The sequence below is a fragment of the Sus scrofa genome, chromosome 7 (genome assembly GCF_000003025.6).
Source record: "Sus scrofa isolate TJ Tabasco breed Duroc chromosome 7, Sscrofa11.1, whole genome shotgun sequence".
In the NCBI taxonomy this organism is placed as follows: Eukaryota; Metazoa; Chordata; class Mammalia; order Artiodactyla; family Suidae; genus Sus; species Sus scrofa.
The window spans coordinates 29046547-29069020 of NC_010449.5; the positions used below are offsets into that span (position 1 = coordinate 29046547).

The 22474-nt window shown below is 44.7% G+C and overlaps 1 protein-coding gene across 29 annotated transcripts in view; it reads left to right on the forward strand.

The window, feature by feature from the left end:
• Positions 1–22474, forward strand: part of DST (dystonin) — a 487727-nt gene that overhangs the window by 234124 nt on the left and 231129 nt on the right. For 18 of the 29 annotated variants that reach the window (XM_021098565.1, XM_021098572.1, XM_021098573.1 and 15 more), the window contains 4 exons: positions 6624–6713; positions 7267–7365; positions 9134–9211; positions 11607–11699. In XM_021098565.1, the coding sequence (XP_020954224.1) occupies positions 6624–6713; positions 7267–7365; positions 9134–9211; positions 11607–11699 (360 nt within the window). Of the gene's footprint in view, positions 1–6623; positions 6714–7266; positions 7366–9133; positions 9212–11606; positions 11700–19937; positions 22060–22474 lie in introns of those variants that run through there. The other 11 variants (XM_013977750.2, XM_013977745.2, XM_005665870.2 and 8 more) reach the window with 3 other exon arrangements.

A 22474-nucleotide genomic window follows, 5' to 3' on the forward strand; every position in this document is an offset into this window, starting at 1 on the left:
ATTAAAAGATGAAAACGGAAGGTTATGACTGTTGGCAGGTGGCATAATCATCTGTGAAGGAACGTTACCAGGCCAGATGTCTGTGACTCAGACTTTGGGCAAAATAAGAGGCATTTCTGTGTCAGCTTAACTATTTAATTCTGTACTTTTTTTTTAAAACCCCAGTTGATCACATGATCAGATATCTCTCTTGAACCCCAGGTATTTCCATTTGGTTCATCCATGACCACGCCTTCCCCATAATATAGATTTTTAATTTTTATCTAACATTCTTTTATCCCATTCTTTTGTACTGAGGAAAATGAGCCAGAATTTATAAAGCATTTACGCAGGTGCGAGTAATAACTCATTATTTATGTATTTTTGTTAGTAATGGTGACATTTCTTTTCCATAGCGTGATAAAGATAATAATGATGTCTTACCTTTTTGGGTATGTTTTTCATTACATTAATTCTCTGGATCTTCCGAATAATCACTTTAGACAGGAAAAATAAGCAATATTCCATAAAAGATGAGTCAGGGTTTTTTCAAACATTACAGAAGCTAAATTCATCTATTTCTGTAATTTTTCCCTAAAATTCTTAAGGAACTAAGCCACAAAGCTTAAGAGCAGCTTTTCATTTTACATATTTTCTTTTAAGTTAACATGTTCTTTTTTTTTTTTTTTTTTTTTTTTTTTTTTTTTTGTCTTTTGTCTCTTTAGGGCTGCACCGGCAGCATGTAGAAGTTCCCAGGCTAGGGGTCCAGTTAGAGCTTTAGCTGCCGGCCTGTAGCACAGCCTCAGCAACGCCAGATGCTTAACCCACTGATTGAGGCCAGGGATCGAACCCACATCCTCATGGATACTAGTTGGGTTTGTTAACTACGGAGACTCAACAGGAACTCCAACATGTTCATTTTTTTAAATGATGACAATTTTATTTTCAGCTCATAGCATTTTTGCTCTCTAGTTTGAAAAGGAGGCCTTCTGTTTTCAAATTTTTCTTTTTCTTTTTTGTCTTTTTGCCATTTCTTGGGCCCCTCCCATGTCATATGGAAGTTCCCAGGCTAGGGGTCGAATTGGAGCTGTAGCCGCCAGCCTTCACCAGAGCCACAGCAACGCAGGATCTGAGCTGCATCTGCGACCTACACCACAGCTCATGGCAACGCCGGATCCTTAACCCACTAGAGCGAGGCCAGGGATCGAACCTGCAACCTCATGGTTCCTAGTCGGATTTGTTAACCACTGAGCCACGACGGGAACGCCTCAAATTTTTCTTTTGCAAGTGAGAAAAGAGGCCCAGAGAGTGTGGGTGACCGGTTCATGAGACCTATGGCAGAGGCAAGGCTAAGTGTAACCTATGTTTTGTCTTTTCCTAACTTGGTTTGGCCTGCCATGATGCCTGTCTTCTTTAAACATACCTAATTTTCTTTGCTGCTGCATAAATAAGGTGGTGAGAAGTGACACCTCGTTATGGAACATGTCCCTGAGGGGATGGGTTGGTTTAGGCTGGCAAGATTGTTTTCCTGTGAACTGAGTGTTCAGAATCACACCCCATCTTGAACTGTCCTGGAAAGAGAAAGAGACAGGACATGGATCTGGACTGAAATACGACTCGGGCAGGGCTGCCTGGGTAAAGGGCCCAGAGCGAGTGGCCTTCAAGGCGCCGTGTATGGGTTACTGCCCTGGGGCCCCGTCCTGATGGTGGTCCTGGGTCCCCTTGTCCCTTCTGAAGATGGCAGGCCTTGGAGTTCCCGTCGTGGCGCAGTGGTTAACGAATCCGACTAGGAACCATGAGGTTGCGGGTTCAGTCCCTGCCCTTGCTCAGTGGGTTGACGATCTCGAGTTGCCGTGAGCTGTGGTGCAGGTCGCAGACGCGGCTCGGATCCTGCGTTGCTGTGGCTCTGGTGTAGGTTGGTGGCTATGGCTCTGATTAGACCCCTAGCCTGGGAATCTCCATATGCAAAATGACATTCATATAGATGTTATCTCTCCTGTTCCTGTTCAGGATTTGAGACTTAGTCTGCTTTCTGGTTACACTGGAGATATTTAGATTTAGATGCATCGAGGCCCATGAGACTCACAAGCTGATATTCCTGCTGCCTGGCCCAGCACCGTGGGTTAAGGATCTGGTGTTGCCACAGTTGCATTATAGGTCATAACGTGGCTTGGATGTGATCCCTGGCCCAGGAAATCCATAAAAATGAAATACACAAGCTTAGTTCTTCTGCCTTTTTTATTTTTCCCGGCCTCACCTGCGGCATATGGAGGTTTCCAGGCCAGGGATAGAATCCCAGCCATGGCTGCGATCTATGCTGTAGCTGTAGCAACACTGGATCCTCTAACCCACTGGTGGGGGATTGAACCTTCACCTCTGCAGTGACCCTGCCTTGTTTTTTTCCCAGTCGGATTCGTTTACACCGCACCATGATGGGAACTCCCTTGCCCTGTTTTTTTAATTGAGGTATAATTAAAAAATAGCATTAGGAGTTCCCATCGTGGCTCAGTGGTTAACAAACCCTACTGGGATCCATGAGGATGTGGGTTTGACCCCTAGCCTTGCTCAGTGGTTTAAGGATCTGGTGTTGCTGTGAGCTGTGGTGTAGGTCACAGATGTGGCTCGGATCCCACGTTCCTGTGGCTGTGGTGTAGGCTGGCAGCTGTAGCTCCAATTAGACCCCTAGCCTGGGAACCTCCATATGCTGCGGGTGTGGCCCTAAAAAGACACACACACAAAAAAAATTTAAAAGAAAATAATGTTAGGAGTTCCCGTCATGGCACAGTGATTAACAAATCCGACTAGGAACCTGAGGTTCGATCCCTGGCCTTGCTCAGTGGGTTAAGGATCCGGCGTTGCCGTGAGCTGTGATGTAGTTTGCAGACGCAGCTCGGATCCCAAGCTGCTGTGGCTCTGGCATGGGCCAGCGGCTACAGCTCCAATTAGACCCCCAGCATGGGAACCTCCATAGGCGGTGGGAGCGGCCCTAGAAAAGGCAAAAAGACAAAAATAAATAAATAAATTAATTAAATAAATGAAAGAAAGAAAGAAAGAAAATAATGTTGCATTGGTTTCAAGTGTACAACTTGATATTTGTGTATATTGCAAAATGGTCACCACAAGTCTAGTTACCACCCATCACCAGACAGATTTAACTTGGGGGATTTATTCTTTTGGCAGCTCTCAAGCGCGTGCTGCAACGTGATTCACTGTAGTCACTGTGCTTTCCGCTTTATGTGACATCCCCATGACTTATCTTTGAACTGGAAGCTTGTACCTTGTGACCCGTTTCATCTGTCTCACCCACTCCCCATGCCCCCTCCCCTCTGACAACCACCAGTTTGATGCTGAGTATCTATGATTCTTGTTTTGTTTTGCTCATTTGTTGTTTTTTAGATTTAACTTGTAAGTGAAATCATATGGTATTTGTTCTTTCTCTGACTTACTTCACTAAGTATGATCATCTCTAGGTCCCTCCATGTTGCTGCAGATGGCGTTATTCAGTTCTTTTTTACGGCTGTGTAATATTCCATTGTATATATAGGCCACGTCTTCTTTATTTGTTTATCCATCAATGGACACTCTTCTGCCATGTTTTTAAGTAGGCCCTTCGCCAGGTACATTCAGGCTGCTGGGTTGGAATGAGACAAGTGAATTCTTACATTGCTCTCATGTGTGACTAGATAATTAAGTATTAGGACTCATTTCATTAAGATGCTTATTTGCTTGCATGTGTGTTGTGTATGACATAGATGTGTTCCTGAAAAGACCTGTGGAAATTTGTTCATCTCTGAAATGTAATTGAGCATTTGAGAGGATTGTCATTTAATAGTATTTATTTAGTGGAAAGTAAATATTTTATGGAAGGGATAATCTGTTTGTAACTTATTTGGACATTTATGGATTTTCTAAATAAGGATCATCTAAAATGTGTTATGATATGATCTTTTTTTAGAGAACTGAAGTGTAAATCTTTCTTTCACTGTTATGTAATTATCTTAACACCAAAGAGTCAGCTGATGTTCTTTGGAAATTAGGAAATCAAAATAAAAATACTGATTTGTGAAAATGGGCCACTGTGTTAAAAGTAATTTGATCCAGGTTCTCGTGGCTCAGAAGGTTAAGGACCCGACATTGACTCTGTGTGGGTGTGGGTTTGATCTTTGGCCTTGCTTAAGGATCCAGCGTTTTCACAAGCTGTGGTGTAGGCAGCAGCTTCAGCTTCGATTTGACCCCTAGCCCAGGAACTTTCACATGCCACAGGTGGGGCCCTAAAAAGAAAAAAAAGAAAGAAAGAAAAAAGAAAAGTAATTTGATTCAGTTTGAGGTTTGCTATTTATAGGTACTGTTAGCATTATTAGTTACTTAGAGCTTTTGGGCCTGAGTTTAATACTTACATTATGTGCCATTAATGATGCATAGTTGGGTAATTGAATATTAAATTAATTGAGTGTTAAAAGGTTTTGTACCTTAGGCAGAAATTCTCAAAATACTTGTTATAGGAGCTGGTAGCTTTGATGTGAAGCTTTTAAGGGAATTTTTTCTTCACGAACCAGAAATATTTTCATGCAGGAGTTCCCCCTGTGGTGCAGTGGGTTAGGGATCTGGTGTTGCCATAGCTGTGGTGTAGGTTGCAGCTGTAGCTATGTCATGGGAGTGGCAAAAAAAAAAAAGGGTTTCCATGCAAAACATGTTCATAGACAGTTAAGATGATAAAGTTTAGTGGTACTTAAGCTACATTTTTAGAATTGGCAGGCTTAACCATCAAAGGCTTGCTTCTAGTTCATATTAGGCCCTTTCTTGCTGGTTGCTCTGCCATCAGAGAGTTTGGATCTTTTCATTACTTTCTGCTGTAATAAATAAATAAAATGTAATAAAGCACAAAGGAGTTTAACTCATACGATCAGCCTTCAGAGTATATCATGGATGGGGCACGTGTAGGGCTGCGCCCGTGGGCCGCAGGTGGGATGCTGGTCCCGGCCTCTTCCTGGACCACTTCTTTGGCTGCTTTCCTGAGAGTGGCACTAAGTAACACAGCCTGGAGTCACCCCAAGGCAAGAATGTGGAAATGGGCCAGCCCAGAGTGGGATGGCCACCCCGGCAGCCTGCTGTGACCCTTGGGGGTCTGGCAGGAGCCTTAGTGTGCACTAGGCATTGGCAGAAGGTACACCGGTGTGGCACACTGAGCAGAACTTTGGGGAACCCTTGGTGGTTTAGCTCTGCAGTCACAAACTTAGAGGTTCCCAGCAGCAGAGAAGTTTAAGGATCCTGCATTGTCACTGCTGTGCTGTGAGTTTGATCCCTGGCCTGGGAATTTCTGTATGCCACAAGCACAGCTAAAAAAATTAAGAAATAAAATAACAGGCTTGGAACCCAGGCCTACGGACGGGAGGGAGAAGCTGTTATGGGTTGAGTATTAGCTTTCTGTTAATGTAGATGTGCTTATGAAAACTCCCTGCCAGAGTACCCTTTGTGGCTGGGCAGGTTAAGAACACGACTTCCTGTCCATGACGATGTGGGTTCGATCCCTGGCCTCTCTCAGTGGGTTAAGGATCTGGCGTTACTGCAGGTTGTGGCGTAGGTGGCAGATGTAGCTCAGATCTGGTGTTGCCATGGCTTGGTGTAGGCCAGCAGCTATTGCTCTTATTCTACCCCTAGCCTGGGAACTTCCTGCCACGGGAAAGTTTACGTTGTGTGGTGGAATTTTGGACAGAGGTCTTACAACTTCACATATATGAATTTTAAAGAACTTTTAAATTTTAAAACCATCATACACTCACAAGAATTTTTATTTTTATTTATTTATTTTTTTAAATAGTACGTAGAATCTCATGTACGCTTTACCCAGCTTAGCATCTGTGGACTTTCCAGATGTGGAATGTGTACCTTTGGCTTCCCGGATCTTGTGGCCCAGAGGTTGGGAAAACTATGGGGGAGGGGGGGGCCACATGTAAAAACTATCCCCTCTTGCTAATGTGGCTCTGTTTGCTGCACCAGAAATTGTAATTCAGCAGAGTTCCCTGGTGGCCTACCAGGTGAAGTGTCTGGCTTTGTCACTGCAGTGACTCGGGCTTGATTGTCCTGGCCCTGGGAACTTCCACATGCCAAGGGTGAGGCCAAAAATAAACAAACAAACAAAAAAAGGAATCATAATTCAGGTCAGAGCACTGCCTGTACTTTAAAAATCAGAACTCTGTGTAGTTGGCTTTTATTTGTTCTGATATGTTTAAAAATGTAATACTTCTCCTTGTCCTTATGAATTATTAATCTGAAAGTTACTTTGGCTTTTTTTTTTTTTTTTTTTTTTGCTTTTTAGGGAGCTTCAGCCACACCGCAGCCACAGCAACACCTCAGCCATAGCAACACCAGATCCTTAACCCACTGAGCGAAGTCAGGGATTGAACACACAACCTCATGGTTCCTAGTCAGATTCATTTCCACTGTGCCACGATGGGAACTCCTTTTTCGCTTTTAAATTTTCCTTTTTAAATAGTGAAAGAATCCAAACCTTTTTGGAATTACTGCAGGAATGAATACATGGGGTGTCCCATGTGCAGTGTCCCTTGTTCCCCTTCCTTGTTGGAGTATCAAGGGTGATTGTGGCTTCTAGGATCAAGCGTTCTCAATTGCTTTTCTTCCCGTAGGTTCGGAAACATGTGAACGACCTCTACGAAGACTTAAGGGACGGACACAATTTGATCTCTCTTTTAGAGGTTCTTTCGGGAGACACCTTGGTAAGTTTTCAATTTTCTGATTTATCCTGAAGAACTTGAAACCCTCTTTTGCATAGGACTCATCTGTTTCCAGCACAGATTGTTCAGATTTTTGCAGCATTCATCTTTAGCGCTGCTGCGAATCTTGCCTGCAAAAAGTGTTCTGGTTCGGTCCCTAAGCATTTTCCGACTTCAAATGATGTGACTTCTGGAGGCGGAAGCACTTCGATAACCTTGCTTATGTAATTAGTTCTATAATTAAAATAAGACTTTTGTTCTTGCTTCTTTTTTCCTTTTGGGTTTTGTGTTGTTGGTTTTTTTTTTTTTTTGATCGGAAGTTGGATGCATACTATAACTAACTTATTCAAAGACTCACAAAGAGCAAGGAGATAAGCATCGCTTTCTGAAAACTGGTCTAACCCCGTCCACAAGTGTCATCTCCTTTTTTTGTGAACGCCCCTTCCCCTTCCTGGTTACCTGTTCTCCTTCATTATGTTCTGTTCATGCTCTTCTTTTCATTTCTGGTCTGTCTTGTGTCTTTGCTGTCCTATCTTCTGTCTGTTATATTCATTAGCCAAGGGAGCGAGATTTTTTGAAGACCTTACGATTGGTGAGTGCCACAGAAGCATGCGCGTATGAACAGCATGACGATGTGGAGGATGAGGATAAGGGGGTAGGTGTCAGCCCCCATAACTCAACTAACCTAGTCCAGTGCGGTGAGCACTAATGTGATAGCGAGTAACCCCTGGGTTCGGGCTCCTTCTTAGCACCCTGGAGAAAGGACCAGAACCCTCAGTGAGGTGGATGTGTGTGCACCAAAAAATTGGACAGAGGATGTACGTTCTCTTTCCATGGATTGATTGATGACTGCCCTGCATGGTATTGGCATCTCTGTACTTGAATCATAGGATGGGAGTTTAGCTACGGAAGTCGATATACATCTTGTATAAGTATGGACGTCTTACGACCAGCCTGCTCATGTTTATGCCAATCTATTTCCACTTCCGAAATTGATACTTCAGACATAACAATGACCTGTTGCTTAATTTGACGGAACTTATGGACATTTCTGTAATGTTTAAGAGTATGCTGGGGGGTACCCTGGTGGCGCAGCAGAGCAGGTAAAGGATCTGCCATTGTCACCGCGGGTTCGAACCCTGGCCCTGGAACTTCCCCATGCTGTGGGTTTGGACCAAAAAAAGTTTGTTTTAAATCATATCTATTGGTAGTAGGTAGTCGATGGCCCTTCTTTACCTATCTTCACGCATCTGGATTTACTTAGGGGGCATGTTTTAAACACTAGAGTCCTGACAGAGCTGTTTAACCCCTGGGATGCTCAGTTGACCCACCTCTGTTTGTAAGACAGATGTGCTTCTTGTGTCATCACATCTCTAGTGCCCCAGTGTCATGGAACTTGTGCTTTTTGGACCCATTGGGGAGTTCATCACCCTCATGTCTCCCATTAGATGGAACTTACTTTCCCATCCCGTGTGATCTGCCGGCTGTTCCATTCTGCTGCCTTTGGCTGAGGCCACCTGTTTCTGTTTGAGCAGCTCAGCTGTCAGTTATTTTTTCTCTTTGGAAGATTTTATGTGGTACATTCCAGCTCCATTCTTTGTATTTTTGTTGAACATTTTCTCAGCTCTGTTTCCTTGTTTTCCTTCTGCTAACGTGTCACGTTTCTTAAGGGAAACGGCATCAAGGAAAAAGAACGATGAGTTGTCGGTTTTCCTGAAGCAGCAAATCACATGTCCATCCCCAGGCAGTGTAACCCTGTGATAAAGAGCCCAGCTGATTTTGTGCAAAAGCGCAAATAAAATACAGAGGAAATAGATTACCTGGCTTTAATTGCTTTTCTCTTGTCCTCTGTCATGGCTAAGTAAAATTCCACTGGCTTTCTCCTTCTTGGTGATTTTTTATACTAACTGCATGCTGCTTTTTATATCACTTTCATTAACATGCCATACCTAGTTAATCATGAAGACCTTCCTGGCAATAGTCAGAGTTTATTAAGAAGGCAAAATGGGGAATGGTATTTAATTCTTGTTGTGCATCCATAGCTAAAAAGTCTAGGCTAGAATTGTAGTATAGTAACTAAACTTTGTATGTGCTATCGTATTTTCTCTTTTCCTTTTAAGAAAGGAAGAAAATGTTTTGAATAAAGCATCTGTTTATATAAAATGTTTTGAATAAAGCATCTGTTTATATAAAACACATTCAGAAAAATCCCTAGTATAAATTCAATCTCAGATAATGCGAAAAAAATTAAAAATACCATTTTAAAAGTTTAATGGATTTACCCAAACAGTAAATATTGTCTTGACGTAGTAAGATGAGCATAAAGTATATTTGTATCGTATATTCAGCATGAGTATACTTAGCATGGTCAGTGGCATCAGAAACTACAGTGTTTTTTATACCTTGCATTTTTTTATTCTTAGCCCCGAGAGAAAGGTCGGATGCGTTTTCACAGACTACAGAATGTACAAATTGCACTTGACTATTTGAAAAGACGCCAGGTATGATGTTTTTCAAAGACTATACACGTAACTGAACAAATCTGCATAGCACCATGTTTGGGTATGAAGAAGTTAAATTTGCAGATTATGATAATTAAACTTGTGCTTTTGTGAGACAGATATTTTAAAATGATTTTAAACATTTGTTCCAAAGAAAAGGAAGTTAATAGTGGGCATAAGTCCAGAGCAATCATAAGTGGCTACATTTCTATCTGAATAAGAGCTGCTGATTTTCCTTCCTTGGGAATTGGAACACTTTTGCCAAGGAAGTTAATTTAATGACATTGTAGTAGCAATAGAATGTTAAGAATGTGAAGAGTTCTTAGTCGTGGGGAGACAATATTTTTTTATGCTCACCTTATAAAATTATGTTATTTTTATAAAAGCTAACTTTATATAATACTTCAAAAAACTTTGCATCTGTATTTTTCATACTTAGTAGTGAGGAGGCAATAGTTGCTTTTTTTTTTCTGGGCTACAGAGTGCAGTGGCTTCATGTGGGATCTCAGTTCCCAGACCAGGGAACAACCAATAGATGATTTTTTTTTTTTTTTTAATGAGTAGCTAAAACTGGGTAATTTATAAGTGGTTAAAAATAAAAGTTCTGGGAGTTCCCATTGTGACTCAGCACATTAAGAACCCAGGTAATATCCACGAGGATGCTGGTTCAATCCCTGGCGTCGCTCACTTGGTTGAGGATCTGACTTTGCTGTGAGCCGTAGTGTAGGTCACAGATGCAGCTTGGATCTGGTGTTGCTGTGGCTGTGGTGTAGGCTGGCAGCTGCAGTTCCAATTTGACCCCTAGCCTGGGAACTTCCATATGCTGTGGATGTGCCCCTAAAAAGAGGGAGAAAAAAGCCAGTTCTGGAATCCTCCTGTGGCTCAGAGGGTTAAGTACCCATCGGTGTCACTCTGTGGCTCCAGTCGCTGCTGTGGTGCAGGCTCATTTCCTGGCCTGGGAGCTTCCACATGCCATGGGTGTGGCCATAAAAAGAAAAATTAAAAAACAAACAAAAAGACAATTTTGACAGCAATCCCCAACTGACTTGAGGTTTCAGAAGAAATCATAGAAAAGAATGAGCAACGTCTTGGACTTGATCTTGGTTAGTTAACACTGTGTGTTATAGTGATATAAGCCAAATAATTGGTAATTTTCAATGAGTAGAAAAAAAGAGATAAAGAAACTCAGGAGAACTGAAATTTACTGAAAAAAGTGAAAAAGAAAGGGAGGGCCAGGAGGACAAAGAGACCCTGTCTGTTATTAATCCTCCATTTAGCTTCTTATGAACATCGAAATGGTTTTAGTTATTAAATGCTAGCAATTACTCTGTACTTATATTTTGTAAATTTTATTGGTATTTGCCTTACCATTCTTAATTCTAGTGGAAGTTTCCAGAAGGACTAATGGTTAATTATGTCTCCTTGTCGAAATATTTTTGGCAGTGATTTGTCCAGGAAAGAAAATCTTAGGTGTTATTGTCTTTAATTCATGATATTTTGATTCGTTTTAATTCTTTTTCCAGGAAGTAAATGTTAGATACCATCATGACATTTATTTACCTGAATGTGTAATTTGACGGTTGATAAGCTTTAAGTCTAACTATTATATTATTTTTAAAGTTTTGAATCATTTTCAAGTGACATATATTTATCTACCTTGGTAACAATTTATGGCAGACAAATAGAATAATAATGCTAGAGGTTGGGGGTTTTTTTACACTCATTGTGACAGAAGTGTGAGAAAGTTATTATTATTTGATGGTTTGGAATAGTTTCCTACCTATTTGTTAAAAGAAAGCTTATTTTCAAAAGACAAAATTATTTCTGGGAGTTCCCGTTGTGGTGCAGCAGAAACAAATCCGACTAGTATCCATGAAGTTGTGGGTTTGATCCCTGGCCTTGGCTCAGTGAGTTAAGGATCTGGCGTTGCCATGAGCTGTGGTGTAGGTTGCATACTCGGCTCGATCCTGTATTGCTGTGGCTGAGGTGTAGGCCAGCAGCTGCAGCTCTGATTTGACCCCTTGCCTGGGAACTACCATATGCCATGGGTGCAGCCCTAAGAGGCCAAAAAAAAAAAAAAAAAGAAAAAGAAAAATCTGATTTAAAAATTTTTAGGATTTCTTGCTTGAGTTGTGTTTTTGTTTTGACAAGTGTACTTTTAATGCTTGTTGTAGAAGACAAAACCAAAATAATACTGATTTTTTTTTTGTAGTTACTCTATATTTAAAATCTAAAGTGAGTGGGGATGGGGGTAAAACAGTATTTTAAGGGTTATTAGTATTTAAATTTCTCAGGCTTTCTTTGTATGTGTAATGTAGAGTCACGTTTATGTAAGTAACAATGACTCGTGCTGGTTTGAAAAAACTGTTTTCTCTCTTCTTCACAAATAAAACAGGTGAAATTAGTGAATATTAGAAATGATGACATAACAGATGGAAATCCCAAATTGACTTTGGGATTAATATGGACAATAATTTTGCACTTTCAGGTAAGCCCGATTTTCCTACTTGTCATTTCGTTTCGCCTCATTGCTAATTTTCAAGTGGTTCCTATGAAGGATGTGAATTCTGCATTCACATCCAAGGGAAGAAATTAATTTCAGATTTGTTTCTTAAACCATAATTTGTATTGTTCCTTTCTGTAACATGCTGCTTGTGAACTTGGTACCCTGTTTCCTGGTGTGGAAAAGCTTGAAATGTTTTTAGGACAATATGTGTAATCTTAGAGTTGAAAGACAGAGATTTCTGTTGATTGAGGGTAGACACGTCTTTTGTTTACTCCACAGTATTACCTGATTTATTTTTTATTAAAAAATTTTTATTGAAGTATAATTGATTTATAGTGTTGTGCCAATTTCTGTTGTATAGCAGAGTGACTCAGTTAGACATGTATAGACATGCTTTTTTATATTCTTTTCCATCATGGTCTATCCCAGGAGATTGGGTATAGTTCCCTGTGCTATATATAGTAGGGTATTTTTTTAATTTTTATTTATTAAACTTTTATTTTATTGAAGTATAGTTGATTTACAGTGTTGTGTTCATTTCCGTTGTGCTGCAAAGTGACGCAGCCATACACATGCACATGTCCATTCCCAAAGAGACTATTGGGTAGAGGTCCTTCCATTCTGTATACAATAGTGTGCATTTGCCAATCCCAAACCAGTCTTACCTGATGTAGACACATACATACTTTATGACTCAATCCTTAATCGGAATGGTTTTCTATTGATATCATGGTTTCTCAATTGTGCCAACTATCTTCTCCCAGTTTTGACAGACACTAGATGGCAGTAGAGTTCACACAAAAAGATCTCCTGAATTAGAACTATCCATTTTGTGTAGAGCAGCACTTTCTCAAACAAGATTTCAGGAGAATAAAGGCAAATTTATTAACTATTAATTGGCATCTATTTACCAGTGCCAGATACAGGGTGATTTTGATTTTTGGTATTTGTAAAAGGATGCATTAAAGAAAAAAATCATCTTTGGAGTTCCTGTCGTGGCTCAGCGGTAACGAACCTGACTGCAGGTTCGATCACTGGTCTCACTCAGTGGGTTAAGGATCCAGCATTGCCGTGATCTATGGTGTAGGTCACAGAGGTGGCTCGGATCTGGCGTTGGCTGTGACTGGTGTGGGTCTCAGATGCCACTCGGATCCCATGTTGCTGTGGCTGTGGTGCAGGCCAGTAGCTGCCACTCCCATTCCACCCCCTAGCCTGGGAACCCCCATATGATGCCAGTGCAGCACTAAAAAGACAAAAATAAATAAATAAAATAAATAAATAAATAAATAAAAATAAATCACCTTCACTTGGTGTAAGGTGAGTCCTAATTTTGGCACCTGCTTTGTTTTTTGGTTTATGGACCACGCAGCACTGCGTGCAGTGGACAGAGCCTGGCCTGTAGTGGGCACACTGATCAGCATCTTACTGATCAGCCACAGGTGTGGGGGCACTGGGAGCGGGAAGAGAGAGCTTACCAACTTCAGAAAGGAGCTGGGGTTTTGAACCAGATCTTGGGAGGAATAAGACTTCTTTCTTTCTTTCTTTTTTTTTTTTTTTTTTTGGTCTTTTTAGGGCCACATGCACGGCATATGGAGGTTCCCAGGCTAGGGGTCCATTCGGAGCCACAGCAATGTCAGATCCGAGCCATGTCCGCAACCTGCACCACAGGTCATGGCAACGCCAGATCCTTAACCCACTTAGTGAGGCCAGGGATCAAACCTGCGTCCTCATGGATGCTAGTCAGATTCGTTTCCGCTGAGCCATGGCGGGAACTTCCTTATTTCTTAATTTTTGAAAATTTGGGAGTTCCCTTGTAGCACAGCAGGTTAAGGATTCAGCGTTGTCACTGCAGTGGCTCAGGTTGCTGCTGGGCTCAGGCTCAGTCACTGGCCCGGGAACTTCCCCATGCCACAGGTGCAGCAAAAGATTATAATAATAACAGTACAAAATAAATAAATAAACAAAAATTTGACTGGGATACGGGATTTGTAGGGGAATGGTGGACGATAAGGTACCTGGAGCTCATTTGGGAGCAGGTTAAATCTGACAGGTGTGGACAGCCAGGGAAGTAGAGTCTCATAGGTGCCAGGATGGGGCAGGCAGCGGAGTCAGGCTGCAGCAGTAAAAAATTGGAGGATGAGACCCAGGGACCGGGAGACTGGGTAACCAGGTGTCAGCTGGCAGGATGACAGGGCAGGACAGGTGAATGTCCACTCAGCTGGGCTGTCGGTGGCTGGGACACTCAGGAACCGGAGTGGAGGCAGCAGGCTCCTGAAGGTCTAGGCATCCTTGTTGCTCGAGGAACCCCTCCTTCGGGGACCTGGGGTGGTGCGGGGTGGGGTTGGGCGTGGAGCCAGACCCCGGACCCTGTTACCAGAACTGGGGAGCTCTGAGAACTGACCAAAAAGCTGACTTCACCTGGAAGTCAGCTTTCCCAGGATCCGGAACTTTCAGTGGGGCTGAAATGCCAAGAGCCCCACGTGGGCTGGTCAGAGGCCTGTTGGGATGAGCTAGTCCATCCAACTGCTGGGGACAAGTTTGAATGTCAGGGAGGGAACCATGAGTGGGACCGAGGGGGCCCCAGGCTCTGGGGGGAGGCAGAGCGTTTGTCTGTGCCGTGGAGGCGTCGGCAGACCACCTGAGCCCTCTGCGCCTGAAGAATGACATTTGAGGAAGTGTAGTCCACGGGCTGTAGTAAAGCAGCTGGAAACGACCCCAGTCTGTGGTAGAGACATAAGCTGAGGGGCGCCCTCTGGGTGGAGTGATAAAGGCCAGGATTCAGGTCGGCATGAAACGTTGAATCCAGCAAAGAGTTCCCTGGTGGCTCAGTGGGTTAAGGATTCAGCATTGTCACTGCTGTGGCATGGGTTCGATCCACAGCTCTGGAACTTCCACATGCTATTTAGTGGAAGTTTAGGCACGACCAAAAAATTAAAAAAATCCAGGGGGGCATTTTGAAGGAAGTAAGAGAGTTGGTGACAGGGTCTGGAGCATGAAGGATGGCGGGGGCGGGGGAAGCAGTTAAAGATGCCTTTGAACTGCTGAGCCTGGGAGGTAAAAACCAGCAGACTCTAGAAGGAGGGGGAGTGGGTGGGGGTGACAGTAAAGCCGAAGTGCTGGCCTGTGGGGCATCCAGGGCTTCTGTCTGCCGAGCAGATGGGGGGTGTGAGCAGGGCTGGCCAGTCCGAGGAGGCACAGAACCTCGGTAGCCCTGGGAGGTTCCAGCGAGCACCTGGTCCTTGAATCTATCAGGAAGAAGGGATCTTCAGAGGATTCAGGGAAGAGCGTGTGTGGAGAATGTCACGGTCTATGCACGTCGGTCGGAAAAGAATTTCCGGATTCATATTGAGGTGAAAAGAAAGAAGAGTTTATTGAGACAAGAGATGCTTGGAGTTCCCGTCGTGGTTCAGTGGTTAACGAATCCAACTAGGAACCATGAGGTTGCGGGTTCGATCCCTGGCCTTGCTCAGTGGGTTAAGGATCCGGCGTTGCCGTGAGCTGTGCTGTAGGTCACAGACGCAGCTCAGATCCCTCGTTGCTGTGGCTCTGGCGTAGGCCAGCACCTACAGCTCCGATTAGACCCTCTCCAGGGAACCTCCCTATGCCGCAGGAGCGGCCCAAGAAATGGCAAAAAGACAAAAAAAAAAGAGAGAGAGATGATGTTAAGTGCAGTGGGATGACTTCCTGATGATCAGGGAGAGCCGACCCGGGCGCGTGGTCGTGTGTTTTTGTAGCCCAGGGAGAGGAGAGGTCTCAGGATACACCTGCTGACCTGCTGACTGGTTGGGGGAAGAGGGGTCTCGCCATACACTTGATGGTTGGTTGGGGGCATCTAAGGCCCCTTTGGGGACGGGGCGAGGAGTGGGCAACATGCCTTTCCTGGTCGGGGGCGGGGAGGAGTAGGGTCAGTTGCTCAACATGGGGGGGGGGGCGCATTCCAGTGAGGCAGTGGGGTGATGATAAGGGCCTGGTCATTCTTGTCTCGGCCAGAGGTTTGAGTTCCATCTCCTGGAAGGGGCCTTGAAGTTCTGCAGAAAAGAGCGGAGGGCAGAGGGCGGAAATCGGGAAGGCCAGGCCCAGGGCAGCAGGAGGAAACAGAGCTTGAGGAGGCCCCGCCTGGCAGCTGCCGTTCCTCCAGCCAGCGTCCCTCTAGTGTCAGTGACCCTTGCCTTACTGTGGGAGACCCTCCCGAGCCTGCACGACACCCCCTCCTCTGCATCCCGTCTTCATCTGTGTGGGGCTAGATTCACCAGCCTGGATTACACTCAGTTTGGTGAACATTCTCCCAAGAGATAGGACAACGTATTTCATTTCCTGCGACAGCAACAAGGAAACGTAGTGTTGGTGAAACCAAGGAAGGAGAACTTCGGGTAGAAGGGGAGGCCGAGCAGGGGGAGCACTGCCAGAACCTGAGAAGATGAAGGCTGAGTTAGCGGTTTCCTCTCCAAAGACCTGGCAGCCTTGGAGAGGGTGCTCGAGAGGGTGCTTGGAACTCCAGGTGGCAGAGCCCAGAGCAGAATGTGAATGTGGTTGGAAGTAGAGGCAGTAGGTTTAAACCCTACGTTGGAGGAAACTTAAAGCAAAAGTTCATTCGAAAAAGAATTATAGGCGTTCCTGTTGTGGCTCAGCGGGTTAAGGACCCAGTGTTGTCTCTGTGAGGGTGAGGGTTCGGTCCCTGGCCTCACTCAGCTCAGTGGGTAAAGGATCCGGTGTTTCCATGAGCTGTGGTGTAGGTCACAGATGCAGCTCGGATTCCACCCAGCCCTGGACGTCCATGTGCTGCAGGTGTGGCCATAAAAAGAAAGAAAAAAAAATTCTGTATTAAGAAAACTCTTTGGAGTTCAGCTATCTCTGGAGGAGAGATGAGGGCCAGCCATAAAAACACCAAAATAGGTTTTCCTAGTTCTTTTTTAAAAAAAATTTACTGAAGTATAGTTGATTTACAATGTGTTAATTTCCGCTGGATGGAAAAACGTTATAGACAAAACTGAATATGACTATATATATATATATACTTCTTCATTGCCTTTTCCATATCACAGAATATTGAATACAGTTCCCTGTACTATACAGCAGGGCCTTGTTTAGCCATACTAGATGTAATCCTGTGCATTGCTAACCCCGAATGCCCAAGAGTTTTGCTTCTGATATGATTCTGTGGCATGTTATGAAATCCAGTGCATTTTAGGACTGAAATGACAAGCGGTTATGACTGTTACCACCAATAGTTAAAAATTAGAACAAGATATACTGAAAATGGAACATTTCGGTGTTTTGGTAAAATAGAAATGCCCCTTTGTATCTAAAGAAATAACTGATCTTCACCCTATGATAATTTAAGATGAGAAGGATTTTGCTGGTCATGCCAAGCGAGATGGCTATTTATAGCAGTGGTCGTCATCCTTGCTGAAAATGACTGGGCCTTTTCCCATCAGACTTTATGCAAATCCGGGAAGTAATTTCAGAAGACCAGTGTGTTTCTTTATTTAAAAGTATTTGTTGGAGTTCCTCTTGTGGCTCAGTGGTAATGAACCCGACTAGTGACCATGAGGATGTGGGTTCGATCCCTGACTTCACTCATTGGGTTAAGGATCTGGTGTTGCTCTGAGTGGGGCGTAGGTCACAGATGTGGCTCAGATCTCACGTTGCTGTGGCTGTGGTGCTGGCCAGCAGCTGCAGCTCTGATTTACCCCCTAGCCTGTGAACTCCCATATGCCGCAGGTGCAGCCCCCCCAACCTCCCCCCCCACCCCATTTGCTCTGAGCATTGCTCATGGTCAGGCTGTCTGAAAGTAAGCATTACCCATACAATAGTCCTGTATTAACTACCATAAGCTAGATCAGAGACACAAAGGTAATGAAATATTTTGGTCTATTGGGAGAATGTTCATAAAATTGACTCTAATGTGGGGTGATGAGTCTATTGCAATAGCAATAAAAATAAGGATTTGGGGAGGGAGAGTTGGGTGAGGTGGGGCAGGCCTTAGAGAAAAGAGGAAATTGTCACTGATATTACAGATAGGCCTTGCAAGGTGAGTGCCAGCCACCTGCACACTGAAGCTGGGCCGTTTCTGGGAGAGAGCGGCCAACAGTGGCCTGGAAATGGGCTGTTGCCAAGTTTGGTGGGGCTCAAAAGAAGCATTACGTCACTGGTTGTGCAGCTAGCCTGTCAGGACAAATACCAGCCGCTTACTGTTAACATTCTCCTAAATAATGTGTCATAGCCAATGAAGATGAAACTGATAGTATTGACGGCCTGAACCTAGCCAAAACCCAGACTGGGACTTGAACCCACGTGCCGGGCCTCGAACCCAGCCTACACCCAGATTGGGACTTGAATCCAAGGTTTTAAATTAGAATCTCTTGGCCTGTGTCTGGACTCACTGAGGTTCAGGTTCTTCATGTCTCTGCGCAAAAGGAATTCAGCAAGAGACAAAGTGATAGGCAAGAAATAGATTGATTAGGATAGGATGCTTGTGAGAGTAGCAAGCTCCGCCCCGAGGATCGGGGTGGGCTACAGTTTTTGTCATTCAAGGGCAGTGGGGGTTGGAAAAGCCCGCCTCTTCCTTTCTGGGAGTAGTAGCTCCTCCTCGGTATCCGGTAAGGTGTGTATTCAAATCAGCTGAAGGGCGGTCCTCAAGCTCCTGCCCTTGGTCTGAATCTGAAAGGAGGCCTCATCCCACCCCCACCCAATGACCTGAGGCAGTTCTCAAGGCTCCACTAAGGAAGCAAGTCTGCCTTGTCTGATGGTTTTCTTGAGCAATTTACTAACTTACAATGATCTCCCAATATCCCGCCAGTTTCCCTCGTTAAATATAGTCCTTTTTCTTTTTTTTTTTTTTGTCTTTTCTAGGGCCGCACCCATGGCATATGGAGGTTCCCAGGCTAGGGGTCTAATCGGAGTTGTAGCTGCCAGTCTTCGCCACAGCCACAGCCACAACAACACGGGATCCAAGCCGCATCTGCGATCTACACCACAGCTCACAGCAATGCTGGATCGTTAACCCACTGAACGAGGCCAGGGATTGCACCCGCAACCTTATGGTTCCTAGTTGGATTTGTTAACCTCTGAGCCACCACGAGAATAAATATGGTCCTTTATCCGGGACTTCTGCCACTACCTGTGCCTACTCCATCCCTATCAAAGATATTGAAAATCAAATTGAAAACAAACATACACAAACAGACAAACCCAGAGCTTTGTTTTTGCCAGCTTGTCTTCTAGGATATTCAGGTTGGGTTGATGGCTCCATTAATTTCCTCTCAAAATGATTAAGGGAAATCTCATCACGCAGGTCTATTACTGACAAATGTCAGCACCATGGTGAATTTGACCATTGAGTGGAATTTTTTTCTTTTCAGGGCCACACCTATGGGCTATGGAAGTTTCTAGCCTGGGGGTCGAATTGGAATTGCAGCTGCCAGCCTACACCACAGCCACAGCACCACCGGATCAAAGCCGTGTGTGTGACCTGTGCTGCACTTTGCGGTGTCACTGAAATCCGGCCTCTGTCTGCTGGTGCCAAATACAAACGTGGCGACAAGAGTTTTGGGTGAAGTTGAAAAAGACAGCTGTAGTGCTTTGCCAGGCAAAGGGGGCCACAGCAGGCTAATAATGTCTTAAAGACTGTGCCTCCCCTGGAAGGGGTTAGGAGGTGGTTTTTTAGTTTGGGGAGTGGAAACTAGGGCTGTGGATAAGGATCAGGGTAGAGGCAAACTTGCATTGTCTTTCAAAGCTGGTGTTTAGGGGCCCTAGGACTGGTTCTGGTGGTTGTCCTCCTCCTGGAATGTAGAATTCTTCGTCAGGGAGTTCTTCCATTTGTTGGGGGTTTTAGTTCAAAGTATTGTGATGTATATTCTTTGAGGAGGAACCAGGACCTGCCCCAGGGCTGCACTATTGTCTCTTGACGGCTCCTCCCTGGTCTCTGGCCCCCTCCCTTCCCTGATGAGCAGCTGCCCTTTGGAACTCAGGGAAGGTTGTGGAGACTGAGGCTTATTCCCTATAAACAAGCGATGGGGGTCAAAAAAAGGCTTGTGTGCCCAGGAGCCCCTCAGGGTCCTGCTCAGTTACAGCAGCAATGCTGGATCCTTAGCCCACTGAGCCAGGCTAGGGATCAAACTGGAATCCTCATGGATACTATGTTGGTTCCTTACCCCGCTGAGCCGCAACAGGAACTCTTAATGGAATACTTTTATTTAAAAAAAGATGAGTTCCATCTTTTGATCAGTCTAAAGACAACCTAGATAGAGTTAAAGCAGTTATCAGTTTTTTATTAGTCAAGTGATTGTGGCTTACCTGTGACACTAGGCTTGCCATTGCTAATTTCCTTTTTACCATGTCTATGACTCAGTGTTAGAAATATGCACACCTTAGGTAATCAGATCCCATACGGATTTATTATTTATTCAGCATGGTCCTAGTAAAACTGCATAATATTTAACTAGGGTACAATTATAAAAGTTTCATGTAAAGTTCAACTGCCTTCATTCATGTGGAGCACACAGGTGTTTCTTTAGGCTGAGTGTTCTCTGCTTTAAATAATAAAAGTGACGCGTTTGCTTATATGAAAACCCTAATGATCATAAAAAAGAAGTGGATATTTACGTCATATGAAAATTATGACAAACTCTTCCAAGAGACTGATGTTAGAAACAGAGTTAGAGTTGTTTTAAGCATCCAGCCTGTATTCTCTCTCCTTCACCTACTGAATCTTCTTGTTATTTTTTTTGGCTTCTGGTTTTGAGTAAGAGACTTAATAAAATTTATAGAGGTCTTTGAGCCTTTTTCTTTTTTTGCACATACCTTAATTAGTTTATGTCTCTTCAGAAAGTAAATTGTATGCCAGCGACTCCCTGAAACTGAATTTGAAAGGCACTTTGAAACTGAGCCTGAAGGACATTTGCTAACCCTCTCCTGGCTGGAATTTGCTTTCTGTTCGTGTTCAGATTGGCTGAATCACCAGTAGTTCCAAAGGTTAACGCAAACTTGGGTCCTGTGACAGCGTTTCGGAAAACTGAAAGTTAAAGCGAGGGTCAGAATCTTTTCCTGCAGCGAAGCTAAAGGTTTGCCTGGAAAATGCTTCAGTGGGTGATTTGACAGTGAGCAGGGCTGTTTGTCTAAGAGGATTGGTGGCCAGAAATAAGCCACAGTGTCTAATGAGCCCCAGGGCCTGACCGGGCAGGGTGCCACAGCCTTGCTGGCGCGTGTCCCTCTCATAAGCAAAATGGCTTCGGGCTGAAGGGGATGGTCGTGAGGTCCGAGGAATCGGAGGACAGAGGGGGGGTCTGGGGACCTGGGGGCATCTGAGTAGGCCTCGGTTTTTGAAATGAGTGAGAGTGTGCAGCCGTGATTTCCTGCCAATCAAATGGGGAATGTCTGCGGCTGTGTCCGAGCCGAGAAGGAAGAACAGTTTCTGGATCCTGCCAAAACCCCTCTGAGACCCGAAAAGTGTTCAGCTGGAAGAAGGAAATACTTCAGAAGAGACCCGACCAAGGAAAGTGGGACTGACCCACAGTCCGGAGGGGCAAAGCATGAACAGGAGAAGAGGAGCGCTCCTCGGCTTCCCGGAGCGGGGGTGGCCCCCTGGCCAAGGGCGCTGCTGCGGGAGGGGCATGCGTGCCCCAGCCTGGCTCTGGAAGAGGGGGTCCGGCAGGGGTGTGGGGGCTCCAGCTTCACTCCAGAGGAGGGGGTCCAGCAGGGGTGTGTGAGCCCCAGCCTGGCTCTGGAGGAAGGGGTCCAGCAGGGATGTGGGAGCCCCAGCCTGGCTCTGGAGGAGGGGGTCCGGCAGGGACGTGGGGGCCCCAGCCTGGCTCTGGAGGAGGGGGTCCGGCAGGGGTGTGGGGGCTCCAGCCTGGCTCTGGAGGAGGGGGTCCAGCAGGGGTGTGGGGGCTCCAGCTTCACTCTGGAGGAAGGGGTCCAGCACAGGAAGGTGAGCAGCCAGTCTCATCTTGGGGGGCCCTCCCCTGCTCAAGGCTGTGAGACAGAAGTCCGAGTTAATGAACTGGAGGAAGGGATTTCAGAAGACAGCACTCCTCACTGTGCGAAAGGGATGGAACCTTTAGATGATGCCAACGCGGGAGAAATAACATTCCAGAGAAACAGGGATGGCTCTGCCTTCCAGACGGCAGCCAGTTTACCCCGGATGCATGGTGGCCCAGAGAGGTCGCTTGAAAAATGTGAATTTTTGGAAGACCCAGCAAAAAATGACAGCAGCGTTCAGGAAAAGCAAGGCACGGAGAGATTTTGCCCTCACGCAACAGAGCACTTCCAGTTTGAAGAAAAGAGCTGTCGTTCTCTCTGTACTAATGTGTTCCTTTCTTCCAAGGATGCGGATGGGAAGGAGGTAAGTGCAGCTTGGAGCCCGAGTTTAACATGTAAATAAGGACGCCAGGTGTGCACAGCTGGCTGGGGGTCTGTAATCAGTCACTCGTAAATGTTTTGTGAGCACTGTAGAGTTCTTGGTGCATTTGACTCATAGCCTTGGGTTTGATGATGATTTTATTTTTTGTGATACATTCTTTAATCATAGCTTTATTTCAAGCCCTATAATTTAAAATTTTTCCTTTAATATTATTTTAAAAATTGTGCGGAAGCGTAGTTGATTTACAATGTTGTGTTTCTGCTGTCCGGCAAAGCGACTCGGTTATACGCATATACGTGCTTTTTCGTCTTCTTTTCCATTATGGTTCATTACAGAATTTCGAGTAGGGTTCCCTGCTGTGCAGTAGGACCTTGCTGGTCAATCCCTGTACATGTTT